This window comes from Hypanus sabinus, chromosome 18 (genome assembly GCF_030144855.1).
Source record: "Hypanus sabinus isolate sHypSab1 chromosome 18, sHypSab1.hap1, whole genome shotgun sequence".
NCBI lineage: Eukaryota > Metazoa > Chordata > Chondrichthyes > Myliobatiformes > Dasyatidae > Hypanus > Hypanus sabinus.
The window spans coordinates 13681707-13701499 of NC_082723.1; the positions used below are offsets into that span (position 1 = coordinate 13681707).

Sequence of the window (19793 nt, forward strand, 5' to 3'; positions counted from 1 at the left end):
TAGCTGCAACATTACCTCTTGTCTCTTAGACACAATCCCATAGTTGATGTAGGCCAATGCACCATATGCCTTCTTAACCACAAAGTCAACTTGCACAACAGCTTTGAGTGTCCTTTGGACTTGGACCCCAAGATCCCTCTGATCCTCCACACTGCCAAGAGTCTTACCATTAATACTATATTGTCATCATATTTGACTTACCAAAATGAACCACTTCACACTTATCTGGGTTGAACTCCATCTGCAACTTCTCAGCCCAGTTTTGCATCCTATCAATGTCCCGCTGTAACCTCTGACAGCCCTCCACTTTATCTACAACACCCTCAGCCTTTGTGTCATCAGCAAATTTACTAACCCATCCCTCCACTTCCTCATCCAGGTCATTTATAAAAATCATGAAGAGTAGGGGTCCTTGAACAGATCCCTGAGGCACACCACTGATCACCAACCTCCATGCAGAATATGACCCGTCTACAACCACTCTTTGCCTTCTGTGGGCAAGCCATTTCTGGATCACAAAGCAATGTCCCCTTGGATCCCATGTCTCCTTACTTTCTCAATAAGCTTTGCTTGGGGTACCTTGTTAAATGCCTTGCTTAAATCCATATACACTACATCTACTGCTCTACCATCAATCAATGTGTTTAGTCACATCCTCAAGAAATTCAATCAGACTCGTAAGGCATGACTTGCCTTTGACAAAGCCATGCTGGCTATTCCTAATCATATTATGCCTCTCCAAATGTTCATAAGTCCTGCCTCGCAGGGTCTTCTCCATCAACTTATCAACCACTGAAGTAAGACTCACTGGTCTATAATTCCCTGGGCTATCTCTACTCCCTTTCTTGAATAACGGAACACCATCCGCAACTCTCCAATCCTCTGGAACCTTTTCTGTCCCCATTGATGATGCAAAGATCATCATCAGAGGCTCAGCAATCTCCTCCCTCACCTCCCACAGTAGCCTGGGGTACATCTCATCTGGCCCCAGTGACTTATCGAACTTGATGCTTTCCAAAAGCTCCTACACATCCTTTCTTAATATTTACATGCTCAAGCTTTTCAGTCTTATATGCTGATGAAGATAGACACCATTCCCTTTTTGGATGTTTGGTAGAGCTTGAAGTCAATCTGTCCCACTGAGTTATTTGAACACACCCAATCAGTTGCTATCTCTTTGACTATGTCATTCCAACATCCAAGAAGCCCAATGCAACTGTATTGCTCAACTCGATTAAGATTTGCCTTTTGTCTTCTGATTACAGAGGTGGTTTGTCGTACTGTCACATTTTTTTCAATTTGAGCCATAAATGCCTGTCGATGATTTGCACTGATAGATTAGCTCTAGGAGGGAGTCGCAACTTGATTTCTCAACCAAAGCCATGCATAAAAACCAGCACTTTTTAAAAAGTAACAGGGCATGGTAAGCTTCGCCATCTCAGTGTGTGGGTTTTAGTGATACTGTCCCAGGTCCCCTGCAGATCAAGGACACACTCCGCCGCTCGTGTAAGTCAAGTAAGCATGCACAAGGTGAAACAAGTCCTCCAGCATTAGAAACACCAGGGAGACTTGCTGTTCTTCAGAATCTGCAGGGAGTCACAGTTCGCAGTTGCTGGTTGTATGTGCCACGTGTGAATACAGCACAACCCAACTTTCTCCAAATGTTTCGGTTCCTGCGGACAGTGATTCAGATGCGAAACATAAACTGTAAGTGCTTGGTTTAAACAGATTACACTTTAGTTTATGTTGTTTAAAATTATACTGGGGTCAATTGAAAGTGGTATGATGGGTTCCAAATTGTTGGAGGTTGGACCTGATCACATTCATCTTCAAAATTGTCGTCACTCATACCAAAATCCTTGGCTGAAAAATATGGACTCTGAATTGGAGTTCCATGCAGCTCATCTCCCCATTGCTGGACAGTAACTGGTTCATCACCGAATCTGCATATGGGTTAAACGGGACAGCTCGTACGTCACGAGAGACAGATGAATTGAAACAACACAACAAAGAGCTTAATGGGTTTCTGGAAAAGGTAAAGTACCAGCATCGACACTTTCAGGTTTTTCGTTTTCAAGAATTAATATTGGCAAAACTGCAGATGATTTACCCAGTATCTTTCCCAATGTATTTTATCTTATTATTTAGTTAATGTTCCTCTTTCTTTCTGCCCCCCCCCCACAAACCAATTTGACCTAAAGGTGAAAGGACATGGGATTGATTAACCAATTCATCTGGTAGCTAAGCTGTCTATGATTATTCTTTCCTTCCTCATTGTCTCTGTCGCCGCCTCCTGCTTTCCCCATATCTCCCAGATGTTTTTGGTCTCTAATTGAAGAGTGAAGTACTTCAATATATCAAGGTTCAGAGTATGCTTCTTGGTAAGGTACAAAGGAGGGGAAAGTTAAATTACATTGTTCGTGAAGTAGGATTTATTTTCCTGAAACCAGGAAAGATTATAATTTGTATTCCTGATGGGAAAAGTTCCTGTTTCAGTGTAAGGTCTTGCCCCTGTATCGGTGTCAGGTCTTGTCCCTGTATCAGTGTAAGATCTTGTCCCTTGGTCTTTCAGGAAGCAAAATGCCACTCTTCTCCTTTCAAGTGTCAGCCACCCTGTTATTTATGGTTTTTGTTTGTATCACTGTCTGTTGTTTCACTTTGTTGGCAGAGCTTTCAATCAATTTTCATTTGACCACTTCCAGAACAGCAGTTCAGTTGGAAAAATTGGAAATTTAGATCACTTTTATAAATCTCTGCAACCGTTAATGTCATTTCCCATTGCTGTGAAATTTGGGACAAATTACCAGCTTAAGTCTACTGAAGCATCTTTCCTCACATCCTGAGTGGGAATAAACAACAATCCCTGCCCAAACTATAAACTCTTCTCAGAAAGCATTGAATGGCATGCAGCAACAGAAGATTGTCAGTTTTCATAGTTGTTACTGATGCAACTAGAATTAAGAATAGACCTACATAGAGAGGATACGGACAGAACGTTCCTTATAGTGGGGGAGTCTAGGACCAGCGGGCACTGCCTCAGAATACAAGAACGTCCTTTTAGACTAGAGATGAGGAGGAGCTTCTTAAGCCAAAGGGTGGTGAACCTGCGGAATTCATTACCACAAATGGCTAGAAATGGTCATTTCGATGAGCAAGGGTGTCAGCGGTTACAGGGAGAAGACAGAGAAAAGGAGTTGAGAGGGATAATAAATCAGTCATGGTGGAATGGGAGACCAAACTTAATGGGCTGAGAAACCTAATTCTACTCCCATTTCTTTTGGACGTATGATCTGGTGAAGGTCTCTTTTCAACCTAAACCATTCACCGCTCTGGAGAGTGGTGCAAGAGTTCGGAGTCATTCCCTTAGTTGTGTCTGTTGGTTCCAAGAGTTTCATTCAGGTAGATGTTATGTTTTGTAACTCCAAAGCACAAAACTAATCAAAGTAAAAACATAGAGCCAGGAACAGCGTGTCTAACTTTGTTTTCACTTTTAGTGGAGTGTGTGCATTTGATGTGGTGGTGTAATGATGGATGTCATTCACCTAATTCAACATACAACCCAGAGCAAATTAAACAAAAAAGAATGATCAATCAAACAATATATTTACAATTTTACTCAATTACTGATATATTAAAAACACTACACTCCTTCCTACATAGCTATAAAGTCCAACTCAATGTGGAATGCACCTCAACTATACACACATTATACATGTGGAAAGCAGCCAGTGAGTGAGTGGGCCAGTGAAGGAGTGGAGATTTGAGGCTTTGACTCGAGAGATTCTGGCAGTTTTGGCAGTTGGACTGTGCAATCAAGTTAATCAAGATTTGAATAGCTCAGCAGAAAGCCGTTGACTAGACAAGATTTGAATAGCTCAGACTCAGCAGAAAGCAGCTGATTGGACAATTGAGGTCAGATGACCAAGCAGTTTGAAAAGCTAAAGCAAATAGAGGGTTACCTCAAGCGGAGTGGCCTGTGGAACGTGGCCAGTGAGTGAGTGGGCCAGTGAAGGAGTGGAGATTTGAGGCTTTGACAAGAAGAGGCTGAGAACGAGCTTCACTACAAGTGAGGTAAGGCCAGGTAAGTTCCTTTCAAAGGAGAAAGTTTCAAAAGTTGAGGCAAGTATTGGGTAGGTCATTGCAGCTGAGATTGGCCCTGTGGTTTGTTCATCCTGCAGCATTTGGGAAATCAGGGTTACTTCCAGTGTCCCTGACGACTATGCGCGATGGAAGTGTGTCTAACTGCAGCTTCTGGCAGACCGCATTGAGCATCTGGAGCCGCAATTGGATTCATACTGGAGCATCCGCAATGCTGAGAAAGTCGTGAATAGCACGTTTAGTGAGTTGGCCACACAGGCAGAAAGGGAGGGGGTGGCCACTAGACGGCATAGCAGTAGGCAGGTAGTGCAGGTGTCCCCTGAGGTCATCTCCCTCCTAAACAGATATACCGTTTTGGATACTGCTGGGGGAGATGTCTCATTAGGGGAAGGCAGCAGCAGCTGAGTTCATTGCACCATGAGTGGCTCTGCGGCACAGGAGGGAAGGAAAAGGAGTGGGAGAGCTATAGTGATAGGGGATTGGATTGTAAGGGGAATAGGTAGGCGTTTCTGCAGCCGCAAATGAGACTCCAGGATGGTATGTTGCCTCCCTGGTGCAAGGGTCAAGGATGTCTCTGAGTGACTGCAGGTCATTCTGGAGTGGGATGGTGAACAGCTAGTGGTTGTGGTGCACATAGGTACCAACGATATAGGTAAAAAATGGGATGAGGTCCTACAAGGTGAATTTAGGGAGTTAGGAGATAAACTAAAAAGTAGGACCACAAAGGTAATAATCTCTGGATTACTACCAGTGCCATGTGCTAGTCAGAGTAGAAATAGAAGGATATTTCAGTTGAATACGTGGCTTGGGGGAGGGATTCAAATTTCTGGGGCATTGGAACCAGTTCTGGGGGAGGTGGGACCGGTATAAACAGGACGGTCTGCATCTGGGCTAGACTGGAACCAATGTCATAGGGTGAGCGTTTGCTACTGCTGTTCAGGAGGCTTTAAACTAATGTGGTGGGGGGATGGGAACAAGTGCAGAGAGACAGAGGGGTATAAAATGAGGGTAGAAGCAAAAAGTAGTAAGGTGAAAAGTAAAAGTGGCAGGCAGGCAAATCCAGGGTAAAAAGCAAAAAGAGCCACTTTTCAACATAATTGTATAAGGGCTAAGAGTGTTGTAAAAACAAGCCTGAAGGCTTTGTGTGTCAATGCGAGGAGCATTCGTAACAAGGTGGATGAATTGAATGTGCAGATGGTTATTAATGAATATGATATAGTTGGGATCACAGAGACATGGCTCCAGGGTGACCAAGGATGGGAGCTCAACATCCAGGGATATTCAATATTCAGGAGGGATAGACAGGAAAGAAAAGGAGGTGGGGTAGCATTGCTGGTTAGAGAGGAGATTAACGCAATAGAAAGGAAGGACATTAGCCTGGAGGATGTGGAATCAATATGGGTAGAGCTGCATAACACTAGGGGGCAGAAAACACTGGTGGGAATTGTGTACAGGCCACCTAACAGTAGTAGTGAGGCTGGGGATGGCATTAAACAGGAAATTAGAAATGCGTGTAATAAAGGAACAGTAGTTATAATGGGTGACTTCAATCTACATATAGATTGGGTGAACCAAATTGGTAAGTGTGCTGAGGAAGAGGATTTTTTGGAATGTATGCGGGATGGTTTTCTGAACCAACATGTCGAGGAACCAACTAGAGAGCAGGCCATTCTAGATTGGGTATTGAGCAATGAGGAAGGGTTAGTTGTCGTGCGAGGCCCCTTGGGTAAGAGTGACCATAATATGGTGGAATTCTTCATTAAGATGGAGAGTGACATAATTAATTCAGAAACAAAGGTTCTGAACTTAAAGAAAGGTAACTTTGAAGGTATGAGACGTGAATTAGCTAAGATAGACTGGCAAATGATACTTAAAGGGTTGACGGTGGATATGCAATGGCAAATATTTAAAGATAGCATAGATGAACTGGAACAATTGTTCATCCCAGTTTGGCAAAAGAATAAACCAGGGAAGGTAGTGCACCCGTGGCTGACAAGGGTAATTAGGGATAGTATCAAATCCAAAGAAGAAACATACAAATTAGCCAGAAAAAGCAGCACACCTGAGGACTGGAGAAATTCAGAGTCCAGCAGAGGAGGACAAAGGGCTTAATTAGGAAAGGGAAAAAAAGATTACGAGAGAAAGCTGGCAGGGAACATAAAAACTTACTGTAAAAGCTTTTACAGATATGTGAAAAGAAAAAGATTGGTTAAGACAAATGTAGGCCCTTTACAGTCAGAAACAGGCGAATTGATCACAGGGAACAAAGACATGGCAGACCAATTGAATAACTACTTTGGTTCTGTCTTCACTAAGGAGGACATAAATAATCTTCTGGAAATAGTAGGGGACTGAGGGAAGTACATGTTAGTAGGGAAGTGGTGTTAGGTAAATTGAAGGAATTAAAGGCAGATAAATCCCCAGGGCCAGATGGTCTGCATCCCAGTGCTTAAGGAAGCAGCCCAAGAAATAGAGGATACATTAGTGATAATTTTTCAAAACTCCTTAGATTCTGGATTAGTTCCTGAGGATTGGAGGGTGGCTAATGTAACCCCACTTCTTAAAAAAGAAGGGAGAGAGAAACCGGGGAATTATAGACCGGTTAGCCTGACATCAGTGATGGGGAAAATGCTAGAGTCGGTTATCAAAGATGTGATAACAGCACATTTGGAAAGAGGTGAAATCATTGGACTTGTGAAAGCATGGATGGATTTGTGAAAGGAAAATCATGTCTGACGAATCTTACAGAATTTTTTGAAGATGTAACTAGTAGAGAGGATGGGGAGAACCAGTGGATGTGGTATATTTGGATTTTCAAAAGGCTTTTGACAAGGTCCCACACAGGAGATTAGTGTGCAAACTTAAAGCACATGGTACTGGGGGTATGGTATTGACATGGATAGAGAATTGGTTGGCAGACAGGAAGCAAAGAGTGGGAGTGAACGGGACCTTGTCAGAATGGCAGGCAGTAAATAGTGGGGTACCGCAAGGCTCAGTGCTGGCACCCCAGTTGTTTACAATATATATTAATGATTTAGACAAGGGAATTAAATGCAGCATCTCCAAGTTTGCGGATGACATGAAGCTGGGCAGCAGTGTTAGCTGTGAGGAGGATGCTAAGGGGATGCAGGGTGACTTGGATAGGTTAGGTGAGTGGGCAAATTCATGGCAGATGCAATTTAATGTGGATAAATGTGAGGTTATCCACTTTGGTTGCAAGAACAGGAAAACAGATTATTATCTGAATAGTGTCTGATTAGGAAAAGGGGAGATGCAACGAGACCTGGGTGTCATTGTACACCAGTCATTGAAGGTGGGCATGCAGGTACAGCAGGCAGTGAAAAAGGCAAATGTTATGTTGGCATTCATAGCAAAAGGATTTGAGTACAGGAGCAGGGAGGTTCTACTGCAGTTGTACAAGGCCTTGGTGAGACTGCACCTAGAATATTGTGTGCAGTTTTGGTCCCCTAATCTGAGGAAAGACATTCTTGCCATAGAGGGAGTACAAAGAAGGTTCACCAGATTGATTCCTGGGATGACAGGACTTTCATATGAAGAAAGACTGGTTGACTAAGCTTATACTCACTGGAATTTAGAAGATTGAGGGGGGATCTTATTGAAACGTATAAAATTCTAAAGGGATTGGACAAGCTAGATGCAGGAAGATTGTTTCCGACGTTGGGGAAGTCCAGAATGAGGGGTCACAATTTAAGGATAAAGGGGAAGCCTTTTAGGACCGAGATGAGGAAAAACTTCTTCACTCAGAGAGCGGTGAATCTGTGGAATTCTCTGCCACAGGAAACTGTTGAGGCCGGTTCATTGGCTATATTTAAGAGGAAGTTAGATATGGCCCTTGTGGCTAAAGGGATCGGGGGTATGGAGAGAAAGCAGGTACAGGGTTCTGAGTTGGATGATCAGCCATCAGATACTGAATGGCGGTGCAGGCTTGAAGGGCTGAATGGCCTACTCCTGCACCTATTTTCTATTGTTTCTATGTATACTATATAATATATTTTATATACAGACATCCACAGCATAGTAATTTTTAAATTGTCCATTAAGGCCTGTTTCTGTTTAGATGGTGCAATTTTTTTCACACTGAATTTCATTCCTGACTGCAATTAAATTGTGTCTCTGTCAGCCTTTTCCATTGCAGTTTCAACTGCTCTTTTACATGTGAACTGTGCTGTAGTTAGGACCGTTTTTGAATGCATTCTTGTAAGATTCCGTGAACTAAATGATCTCTCTGTACATCATTAAACTCAACACTGAACTGGCAATACTCAGAGAACTTCAATTCAGTCATGTATGCTGACATGGACTCCCTTTCCCTTTGATTTGACTTATGAAACCTAAAGCTTTCTGCAATCAACAATGGTTTCAATTCTTAATGTTCCTGTATTAATCTCATGATACCAGCAAATCACATTTTGGCTGGTTTGCTTGAAGCAGTCAAACTGCTAAACAAACTGTATGCTCTTCCACCCAATGCACATTGCAAAACTGGCACTGCTTAGTTTGTTCCTTACACAACAGCCAGTTAACTCTTGTGCAATTTAATGCATCTATCTTTCCAATGTAGCCAGCCATTTCTGTTCTTCTCTTTTAATTTATGATTATTATCACCTGGTTCTTATGAACACACAAATTCTTTCATTTTCTTCTTTTTTACCTTGAGTGTCTTTCTCCTCTTGTGAAGAAAAAAAACATGCTGCGTTTTTTTTTAACTCAACTATTTTATGCTGTGCTTCAACAGGCAGGTGGTTATCTTGGGTTTTTCTTTAAAATGCCCTCGTCGCCACTGTTATGTTTTGTAACTCCAAAACAAAACTAATTGAATTAAAAACATGGAGCCAGAAATAATGTGTCTGACTTCATTTTTACTTTCAGTGAGATGTGCACAAATGACATCGTTGCATCATGTCTTAAACTATTGATGTACTTCTTACATATAACCCATAATGAATTATGTAACCAACAAAAATGCATAATCAAACAGTATCTACAATATTACTCAAATATTGCTGATATATTAGATACACAACAGTAGATGGTGCCAGTGTATACACTCTTGGAATGAGCTTGTCTGGCTGTAATGTTCTATAAGTGTACCCCTCCCTCATTGCTCCTCAAACCCTCCCACCATCTCGCATGCTCCATTTTGTTCCATGTCCCGTGTTGTTGATTGATTCTGTGCTTTTTTTTCTTCCCAGTGTTGCTGTCAGTGTTTTGTGTTTGTTATCTGTTGTATTCAACATGTGAAACTAGTGATCCATGCGTACAAGCAGAACATGATAAGTACTTCTGCACCTTAATACCGCATGGTAAGTACATTTATGACTGAATTATTATTTTTTTTTACAGACAACTGTAAGTAAATGTATATAAGCTCTCAATCTCTCCAATCATTTTTTGCACAAAACCTCACAATGCAGAGATGGTAATTCTGGGCCAGAGGTGGTGAACCTTTTTGTGAGTGTGTGCCCAAAATAGTGATAATCTTAAAAAAAAATCATGTGCCAATGGAATTTTAAAATTATCATTGATTAATATATTAGTAACAAAAATTATGAACTTTTTAAAAAAGGAAAATTGTTGTCCTGATAATTGTATTAATTTTAGAAAACAAGTTCAAAAATTAATATTGATATTTGCAAAAGACAATTTGAAGTAAAGCTAATTTCTGTATAGTATTTATTGTACCTGATAGTGAACCATAAAAAAAATCAAATGTGGTTTATAAGCTTTAGTGCATATTCATAATAGATCAAGGGAAGTAAAGTTCACATTTTACTCTGAATGGCACTTTTGTTGCTGCACCAACAATGACAAATATTTTGTATCTAGCTAAAATCTTGGTTGTTTTGAGAGCTATGCACAAAGTACTGGTTCTATCAGAAGTCTACTCCTATAATTAGACTTAACCAAGTTCACCATTGAAAATGGTAACTCACATGAATAGTCACAGAGATGCTAAACTACATACAGTATTTACCGTTGTAATCACTCGATAGCCAGTGTTCACTCACAAACAACAGAAGGAAAAATAATGAAAGCAGAGCAAGGCCACTGTCAACTGGCTCCTCTGTTTGCTTTCCACATACTGATGGTATATCAAGTCTGTGAAGATTTCAAAACTTATCCAAAATCATGTGTTTTTGCAACATATGCCGCTTAATGGTATACTGATCATGAAACAAGTAAAGATCTATCACAATAAATTCAAAATTGTTGCAGCTATATAAGACCCTGGTCAGACCCCACTTGGAGTACTGTACTCAGTTCTGGTCGCCTCACTACAGGAAGGATGTGGAAACGATAGAAGGGATGCAAGAGGGGATTTACAAGGATGTTGCCTGGATTGGGGAACATGCCTTATGAGAATAGGTTGAGAGAACTTGGCCTTTTCTCCTTGGAGCGACGAAGGATGAGGGGTGACCTGATAGAGGTGTTCAAAATAATGAGAGGCATTGATCGTGTGGATAGTCAGAGGCTTTTCTCCAGGGCTGAAATGGCTAGCACAAGAGGGAGTAGTTTTAAGATGCTTGGAAGTAGGTACAGAGGAGATGTCAGGGGTAAGTTTTTTACACAGAGACTGGTGAGTGCGTGGAATGGGCTGCTGGCGGCAGTGGTGGAGGCAGAAACGATAGAGTCTTTTAAGAAACTCCTGGATGGCTACATGGAGCTTAGAAAAACAGGGCCATGGGTAAAACCTAGGTAGTTCTAAGGTAGGCACGACTTTGTGGACCGAAGGGCCTGTATTGTGCTGTAGGGTTTCTATGCTTCTAACTGTCTAGATGGCTTGACACATTTCCTGTGAAAGCATCTCACTGCCTTCGGGTTGTAAAAAATCATTGCTTCATTTGACAATTAAGATGATCATTATATATCATTTTGTTACGGGTGGGCTTTAAAGAATCGAGGGGTAGCGCCGCATGCCAACCAAATTTTTGTGTACCATTTTGGGCATGCATGCCATTGCTATGCCACCTCATCCTAGGCAGTGTGGATATTGATGGAGAAGATGAGCCAATTAATGTTGATAACCATTTTGTCTATTATAATTGTAGCTAATTTTATATGCATAAAATGTGTGGCACAGAAGCACAACCATTGGAGCTTGACTTGCTGTTGCAGTGGTCTGGGTAGGGTACCCAGCACTCTGTGTACTTATTGTGTGTACTTATTGATTTGATTTCCTCTGACATTCCAAAAATAAGAAATGGGTTGTATTAAGTGCCTCAGCTATATCAAAAGATCTGGGAAGCTGTTGATCGATTGTGAGAAATCAAAATGGGATGAGTTTTGGTGGCTGCTGCATGGTTAGCTTGGCCTTGATTGAATGAAGGTCTTATCTCCATGACTCTAATTTGAATGTAATTCTATTCCATTCTCTAATTTTTTGACATTTTTTCCACTTTTATTGGGAGATGACTCTGCAGTCTCCTCAAAATTTTATTCTGTTCTTTATACTGTGAACTCTTCCTAAGTAAATTTACTTTGTTATGGAATAAATACTCCTCCAGTTCCTCAAATAGCAGCTCTGTTATATGTGAAGCAAATGAATTGTCTGTCTCATTTGTTCAGTTTAGAAAAATGACAAGTGACCTTATTGGAACTTTTATTTATAGAGGACTCGAAGGATGTTTGCTCCACAACAAGGGAATAATTGTCTCAAAGTAAGAGTAGACCATTTTGAAATGAAACGAGATAGTTCTTCACTCAGATTGGTAATATTTTGGGATTTTCTATGTAAGGGAATGTGAAATTTTGTACATTAATGTGTTTCTGGAAATTTAAGGTATCAAAGCATATGAAGATGAAGAAAGAAAATGATATTGAGATAAAAGGCCAGCCATATTCTTACTGAATGGTGCAGCAGGCCAAACCACTCTCTTCTGCAACTATTTTTTGTATGTTTTTGTTTCTATTATGAGACATGAGCATCACTGGCAAAGCCATTGTAAATTTTCAGTTATTACTCATCCATAACATCAGACAATTGCTATGAGCATTGGTTTGGCTTTACCCATTGTTTGATTATAATATTGTCAATGACTATTCTGTACAAAATCCATCGGTTTATGAATGTTCTGTGTACTCAGTCCAGTCTTAGAATTTTTGTTTTCTTTTGTAAAGCTCACACCATCAACATTAGCTTCTGTTTTACAATAGCTAAACATTTGTCACTTCCAAAACCATTTGTTTTTCAGCTTCATGGTATCCATCAAATATAAAACTCCTTTTGTTCAAAGTGGAGAGTGGGATTGGGTCTATCAATTTCACCACATTCAACAGTTCAAGACTTACTTCTGTCTCCAACCTAACAATCACCAACAGTGGTGTTACAAGTATTGCACAAGGAGCTTTCAGTTCTTTCCTCAGACTCGTTGTGTTGATTCTAAATGACAATAAATTATCTACCATCAGTGCCTCCTGGTTTGCCAGCCCTGCAAGCCTGGTAAAACTTTCCTTGTTCAGGAACAGGATTCATACAATTGATGTCACCAGTCTATCCAACCTTTCCAATCTGGTTGAACTCAATCTTTCTCAAAATGTAATAAGTGATATAGCAGACCAAAGTTTCAGGAGTAACTTGAAGCTGTCCATCCTTGCTCTTTCCAACAATAACCTGACTTTTCTGAGGACAGAGACTTTTGCAGGCCTTCATCTCAAGAAGCTTGGCCTTCAGGACAATCCTTGGATCTGCTCCTGTGAACTTGCAGATTTTGCAAACTTCCTAGGAGGTAATTTATTTTCTGATTCTTGCTGACCCCTGCTAACTGGATAGTATTGAGAATTAAAGTGCAAAGTATTGTAGATATTGGAAATATTTAACAAAGTTGTTGAAGTTATAAGTGACTTTATCCATGTCAGGCGGCCTTTCAATCTTAATTCTTTGGCATAAATATTGGACCATTTGAATGTCTGACTGGGTCATTTCAAGTCAAACTTAGTGAAGAAAATTTTTCACATTACCCTATCTGGCATCTTTGATCCAGTCCAGATCAAAGAAAGAATGATTTTCTTCATTAAGGGACACTGTTGGATCAATTTGTATTTCTGAACAGTTTTTGATCATGTTATTGATTTTTGCCAGTAGCATTATCATTGTACTACTAGTGTCCCATATGAGCAGGTTAGGAATGTATTATCTTTACAAATATTGAAAATATTCAGGGTTCAATTCAGTAAGTTGTTGAATGCTGAGGGAACCAAGAAATAGGGGTATTAGTGAGGAAAATGGAGTTGAGATAAAGGATCTCATTGAGTGCTAGATAAGGATCAAAGGATAAATGCAGACATTGGAAATTGGATTCCAAGTAGTGAGTGGAAAAAATAGGAAATTTAAATGCATAATTTTGGGTGTACTAGAAAAAACAAGCCGGACAGTATCTATGAAAGATGTATGTATCAGTGTAAAGTCATAATTGTATGTCTGTGTCAATGCCCTGTGAGTTTTTGTTTATAATGTACTTTATAGTGTTTTGATACTGCACCCTGAATAATTCTGCAATGAATATTTCCAGATCTGGTTAACAAGTCTGTTGTTGATGGGTATTCAATCACTTGCCATGATCCTCCCAACTTGCAAGGCAGCCTTGTCTGGAATATATCTGAATTTGGCTGCAAGATCAGTGCAGATACATCCTGGCCCAGCCAACATGTAGCTTCTGAGAATCTGTTCCCAAGATTACTTGGGCTGCTAGGTATGTTTTGGCTTTTTTTTTTCATGCACAAGTTTTTTGTAGCATTTCCCTTAAACTAATTTGGTTATAAAGGAAAGGTGAACTTGATGACAGCAAGCTGAATTTTTCATGAGTTGTTTCAATATCCTTGTCAATATTATACATCTTGGCGGTTTGCTGTCTGTTGGTGTTTTATTATCTGACTTGAACCAATGCAGCAATGATACGGTTACAATTGATGTCAATGTTCTTCCACTCGGAACACAAGGAATTAAGTCTTTCTGAAATTAATGGCATCGGGGGAAAAACTCTAGTGGTTAAACTTGTACCAGATACAGAGGAAGATGTTTGAGGGTGTTAAATGTCTCTGATCCCAGCCCAGGTCATCGCTACAAGAGTCCTAGCCTAAACATTTTCAGCTGCTTCATCAATGACTTCCATCATAAAGTCATAACTGAGGATATTCCTTGATAATTCATAACACTCAATTGCATTTGAAATTCAACAGCAAATGAAGCAGGCCATATCTGCATGCAGCAGAACAAGATACCTTTTGGGCATGTGCTAATAAGCTCTAAGTAACATTTTTACCTCAGACCACTAATGATAATGTACAATGAGGGAGTCTAAACTAAATGGCATTACTGCTGCCAAGCTTTTCATCAATATTCTGAGGGTTGCAATGGACCAGATGCTCAACTGGTCTGGCAACACAAATATCTCAGCTCCAAGAGCAGGGCAGAAGTGAGTACCCTTTGGTGATCGACTTACCACCCAACTCCATTCACAAAGTGCAAGCCATAAGCACGATGAAATACTTAACAATCACCCGGATGAGTATCTCACAAACAACTGTGAAGAAAATTGACATCAACCAGGACAAAGTAGCATGTGTCAAGGGCACCAATTACACTAAACATTCATCATCTCCATCCCTTATGAACAGTCCCTCTAGTGTACACCATCTACTCTGACTGCACTTTTGTAACCTATGACCTCTACCACCATGAAAGACAAGGAATGAAGACACATGAGCATACCATGACCTGCATGTTACTCTTCCAAGTCCGACTTGGAAATGCATTGCTGTGTCTTTTTGCTAGATATATAATTTAGAACTCCTTCCCCAACACCACAGTCACTTTCATCAGAAGGATTGTCATAATTCAGGAAGGAGACTCACCATCTTCTCAAGAACATTTATGGATGAACAAGCAATGCTGGCCTTGATAGTCATGCTTAGATATTAGAGAGTGAGAAAGCACACTCCTGAGCAATGCTTGTTGAACCTTCTTGAACGTTGGCACTAAACAGATGAAGGATGTAGATGAAATCAGGTTTGTTACACTGTTTACCTTCACTGGCCCACCATGTAGGATTCTCACTTTGGTGGGGTATCTATAAAGCTTGGACATACATCATCAACTTCAGGAAGGATAACAGAGAAACTTTCATCACCCAACATTGATGCTGAGTATTTTCAGACCTAATACAATATAGAACATAGAAAACATGCAGCACAATGCAGGCCCTTCAACCCACAATACTGTGCCGAACATATACCTACTTTAGAAATTACCTAGGGTTACCCATAGCCCTCTATTTTTCTAATCCAGGAGTCTCTTAAAAGACCCTATTGTATCCGCTTCCACCACTGTCGCTGGCAGCCATTCCACACACTCACCACTCTTTCCGTTTTTTTAAAAAAAACTCACCTCTGACATCTCCTCTCAACCTACTTCCAAGCACCTTAAAACTGTGCCCTCTCATGTTAGCCATTCTAACCCTGGGAAAAAGCCTCTGACTATCCACACGATCAATGCCTCTCATCTTATGCACCTCTATCAGGTCACCTCTCATCCTCTGCCGCTCCAAGTTCACTCAACCTATTCTCATAAGGCATGCTCCCCCATCCAGGCAACATCCTTGTAAATCTCCTCTGCACTCTTTCTATGGTTTCAACATCCTTCCTGTAGTGAGGCGAACGGAACTGAGCACTGTACTCCGAGTGTGGTCTGACCAGGGCCCTACAGAGCTGCAACATTACCTCCTGGCTCTTAATCTCAATCCTACGGTTGATGAAGGCCAAAGCACTGTATGCCGCCTTAACCAGTCAACTTGCGCAATAGCTTTGAGTGTCTTATGGACTCAGACCTTAAGATCCCTCTGATCCTCCACACTGCCAGGAGTCTTACCATTATTACTATATTCTGCCACCATATTTAACTTACTGAAATGACCCACTTTACACTTAGTTGGTTGAACTCCATATACCACTTCTCAGCCCATTTTTGCCTCCTATCAATGACCCGCTGTAACCTCTGATGGTCCTCCACATTATCCACAACACCCTCAACCTTTGTGTCATCAGCAAATTTACTAACACATCCTTCCACTTCTTCATCCAGGTCATTTATAAAAATCACGAAGAGAAAGAGTCCCAGAACAGATCCCTGAGGCACACTACTGGTCACTGACCTCCATGCAGAATATGACTCATCTACAATTACTCTTTGTCTTTGGTGAGCAAGCCAATTCTGGATCCACAAAGCAATGTCCCCTTGGATCCCATGCCTCCTTACTTTCTCGATAAGCCTTGCATGGGGTACCTTATCAAATGCCTTGCTGAAATCTATATACATTACATCTACTTCTCTTCCTTCTTCAATGTGTTTAATCACATCTTCAAAAAATTCAATCGGGCTCGTAAGACTCAACCTGCCTTTGACAAAGCCATGCTGACTATTCCTAATCATATTATGTCTCTCCAAATGTTCATAAATCCTGCTTCTCAGGATCTTTTCCATCAACTTACCAACCACTGAAGTAAGAACAGGTAAGAACTCCTGAACTTTCCACATCACTAAGTTCTTGAAAGCCCCCACTTTCTTGAACAAAGATCTGACCAGCTCCCTTCCACTAATACTCCCATCCATCTGAAGAACTTGTTTTTTGAATGACAACTTCTGATTCCTCTCACTTTCCTCAAGAAAGACCCTTCTGAGGTACTGATGTTACTTACAACTAAGCCTGCCTTCCTGACAATTGCCAAGTTTCAGTTTTCAATTTGGGTGAAAATCAAATTTTACAATGTTTTCACTTGGGGCTGTCCAGAACAATGAGTGCAGGTTTGGGCAAAGGTGCACAGCATGGAAATGTCTCGGCTTCTCCTTCCTGCATTCACCCTACCCAATGGCACCAATGTCAAAGGGGGAAGGAAAGAAGTTTTAATTATTCTGTCCATTTCACACCCAGATGCTAGAGGAGAAAGAGAAGTGTGAAAATCTTTATATATTCTTTGAAAATTTTCCTTTTGGATACTGTAGTTCCGCTTTCTCTTGAATGTGTTGGAAGGGTCTTCTAAATCTCATGTATTCTCACTTTGCCTCAATGTGCTTCTTCCCAGGGCTGCTTTTCATTCTCCTTCTATTAGTTCTTCCACTATTGAAAAGGAAACAGGAAAAGAAACAGATAATACCAGGAAGCCAAACAGATAATAAACAGGAGAATGACCTTCAAATGGAGGATCCTACTGGAAAATCTAATTTTGAAATGCAAGCAGTCAATTCATTGACAGGAGTGGAAGTGAACAAAATACACAAATCATCGCAAATAGCCAGGGTTCAACAAGCAAATGAAATTCCTCCCAAGGATCTGCCTGAATTAATGTGGTGTGATCAAGAGATCTCAGACATTTGTGTATCAACATCTCAGTTGTTTACTGAGAATTCAGAATGTATAAAATATGAGCGATTCACAAGTAAACAGGAAAAGGAAATGTCTAATGGCGGTTCATCCCTTGAAAATCAATCAGCAGGAATCCTTGATTATGGAACAGTGAACGGTTCAAAATTATTGTCCATGTCACCCTTCCAGAACCAGGGAAGGCCTGATTTAACCCAGAGGAATAAGAATGGAAATGGCAAACCTGTAGGAATGATCATACCATTATCCAAAGTGAATCCTGATGAGAACCTGGCTCTCACTGCCTCAGTGGTGAGTGGTAAACATGCTGCAGTGACAAATTCACTGAAAGGAGACAAATTAATTAAAGATGATGCTCGTGAGATATATGATTCAAGATGTTTAATGAACAGTGTAAAGCAACGTGGCAAGGAAAGTGAAATGCCTGAGAGAAATGAAAGTCAAGGAAATATTGCACAAATTGAAACAAGGGTTTTGGGTGACGGAAGTAAGGAATCAAGCCTAAGGAACGATGAGAATATTCTGAAGTACTCCGCCGGAGTAGGCAAACCTACTTCATTGATAACGGGGGACATATCAACAAACAAAAGTGTGAGAAGAGGCCAGCTCAGCTCTGAGGCCGTAATCCTTCCAGGCTCAAGGTGTGCTCCAGCCACACCAAACAATGAGACAGTGGCTAATACAAGCTCATCAACCAAAGATAATCCTTGGGGCAGTGACTATGGATATGCTAATCTTTTACATGAAATTGTGGAAAATCAAGGACGCCGTACCAGAGAGCGTTGGAAGCAAAGCCATCGGTTTAAAATAGCACATCAAGTCTAATACTTTCTGGTGCCTGGTCAGTAGATTAGGTTGCAAACTGAGTTGAGCCTTAAAGCACTTGAAATAAGAGACTGGACACACAAAGGCAAGCATACAATGATTAATTTTGAATTATCCTGATAGTACTTTGGGGTGGTGTGAGTTAGGATAGGGCTACACTATGTTGAGTGTGTACTAACATATAGGAAGGATGTACATATGAATATGTAACTGCACACACAAACAAGAGAAAACCTGCAGATGCTGGAAATCTGAGCAACACACATAAAATGCTGGAGGAACTCAGCAGGCCAGGCAGCATCTATAGAAAAAGGTAAGTCGAAGTTTTGGGCCGAAACTCTTGGGCAGGACCTTTTTCTGTAGATGCTGCCTGGCCTGTTGAGTTCCTCCAGCACTTTATGTAACTGCACACATTAACAGCATGATTAGACCAGTCAGCCTCTCAAGCCTACACTGTCATTTAATAAAACCACGGCCGAACTGATTTAACCTCAAATTTGCATTCCTTTTTACCCATGGGATCCATTCATTACTTGCTTATCAAACATCACACAACGCCTTCAAAATATCTAAAGACTGCATCCTCTGTGAGAAAGAGTTACAAAGGCTGTTGACCATCTGAGCGGGGATAAATGTTGCTTCCTATCACTCTTAATTGGGTTCTTTTTAAACTTAGTTGGTGACCCCTGTTTTTAGGTTCTCATAGTGAAAATTCTCTCTACGTTCACCCTTATCCCTTCAGGGTCTTGTGTATTCCACTCAGAGGTGACACTTTGCCAAAGTACACTGGGTTTCCTGCCACATCCTAAAGACATGCTGATGGGTTAGTTAGATTCTGTAAATTATCTCTAGTGCAGTTAAGTGGCAAAAGGATCAAACAAGGAGTTGATGGGCACATGAGAGAGAATAAGAATGCAGGATTATAGAAAAGAATGGATTACCTAAATGGCCACTTTGGGTTTTATAACAAAGTAACTTCAAACATTGTGGTGGTTCTTTTAAATCTGTTCCTTTGTTCTGGCAACATAAACTTGTTACTTCAAAGTGTTAAGACACTAATGTGAAGTTTTGAGCATGAGCCAAAATCGTCAATGTATTTGAAATTAGATGGCTCCTCTCATTTCTTATATAAATGTTTGTTTTTTTTAGAAGAATCCCAACAACTTTAGCAGCTGTTGTTTCAAACCCAAAGTAGACCTTTGCCTACACTGCATCGGAATGTTAATCAACAGATTTTATGCTTCAGCTCTTCACTTTTCAACATATTGTGAGTGGTTTGATATTTTTTTCACTTATGACCTGGTACCATTGAACTACACGTAGTTCTCTTAGCCGTTTTAAAGAGCTGTTGTTGGGGCATACGCTGTTCTGAAGCTGAAGTTGCAAATCTTCCAAACCAGTAAGGACAGCAGATTCACTTTTCCGATGGCCAAGAGATGGGTTTCTACAATTCAGTAATTGCATGGTCGCACTCAA

General features: G+C 40.7%; 1 protein-coding gene across 2 annotated transcripts; it reads left to right on the forward strand.

Annotated features, from left to right (window-relative positions):
• The first annotated feature begins 1397 nt into the window (after nt 1-1397).
• LOC132407337 (uncharacterized) lies at nt 1398-18598 on the forward strand. Of its 2 annotated transcripts, XM_059993685.1 has the most exons (5): nt 1398-1707; nt 9312-9422; nt 12312-12845; nt 13629-13808; nt 17194-18598. In XM_059993685.1, exons 1-5 carry the CDS (start codon nt 1662-1664, stop codon nt 18315-18317), a joined length of 1995 nt encoding a protein of 664 aa, XP_059849668.1. In that variant the 5' UTR covers nt 1398-1661; the 3' UTR covers nt 18318-18598. The 2 variants fall into 2 exon arrangements, with proteins under 2 accessions (XP_059849668.1, XP_059849669.1); XM_059993686.1 differs by lacking the exon at nt 9312-9422.
• Nucleotides 18599-19793: the final 1195 nt, after the last annotated feature.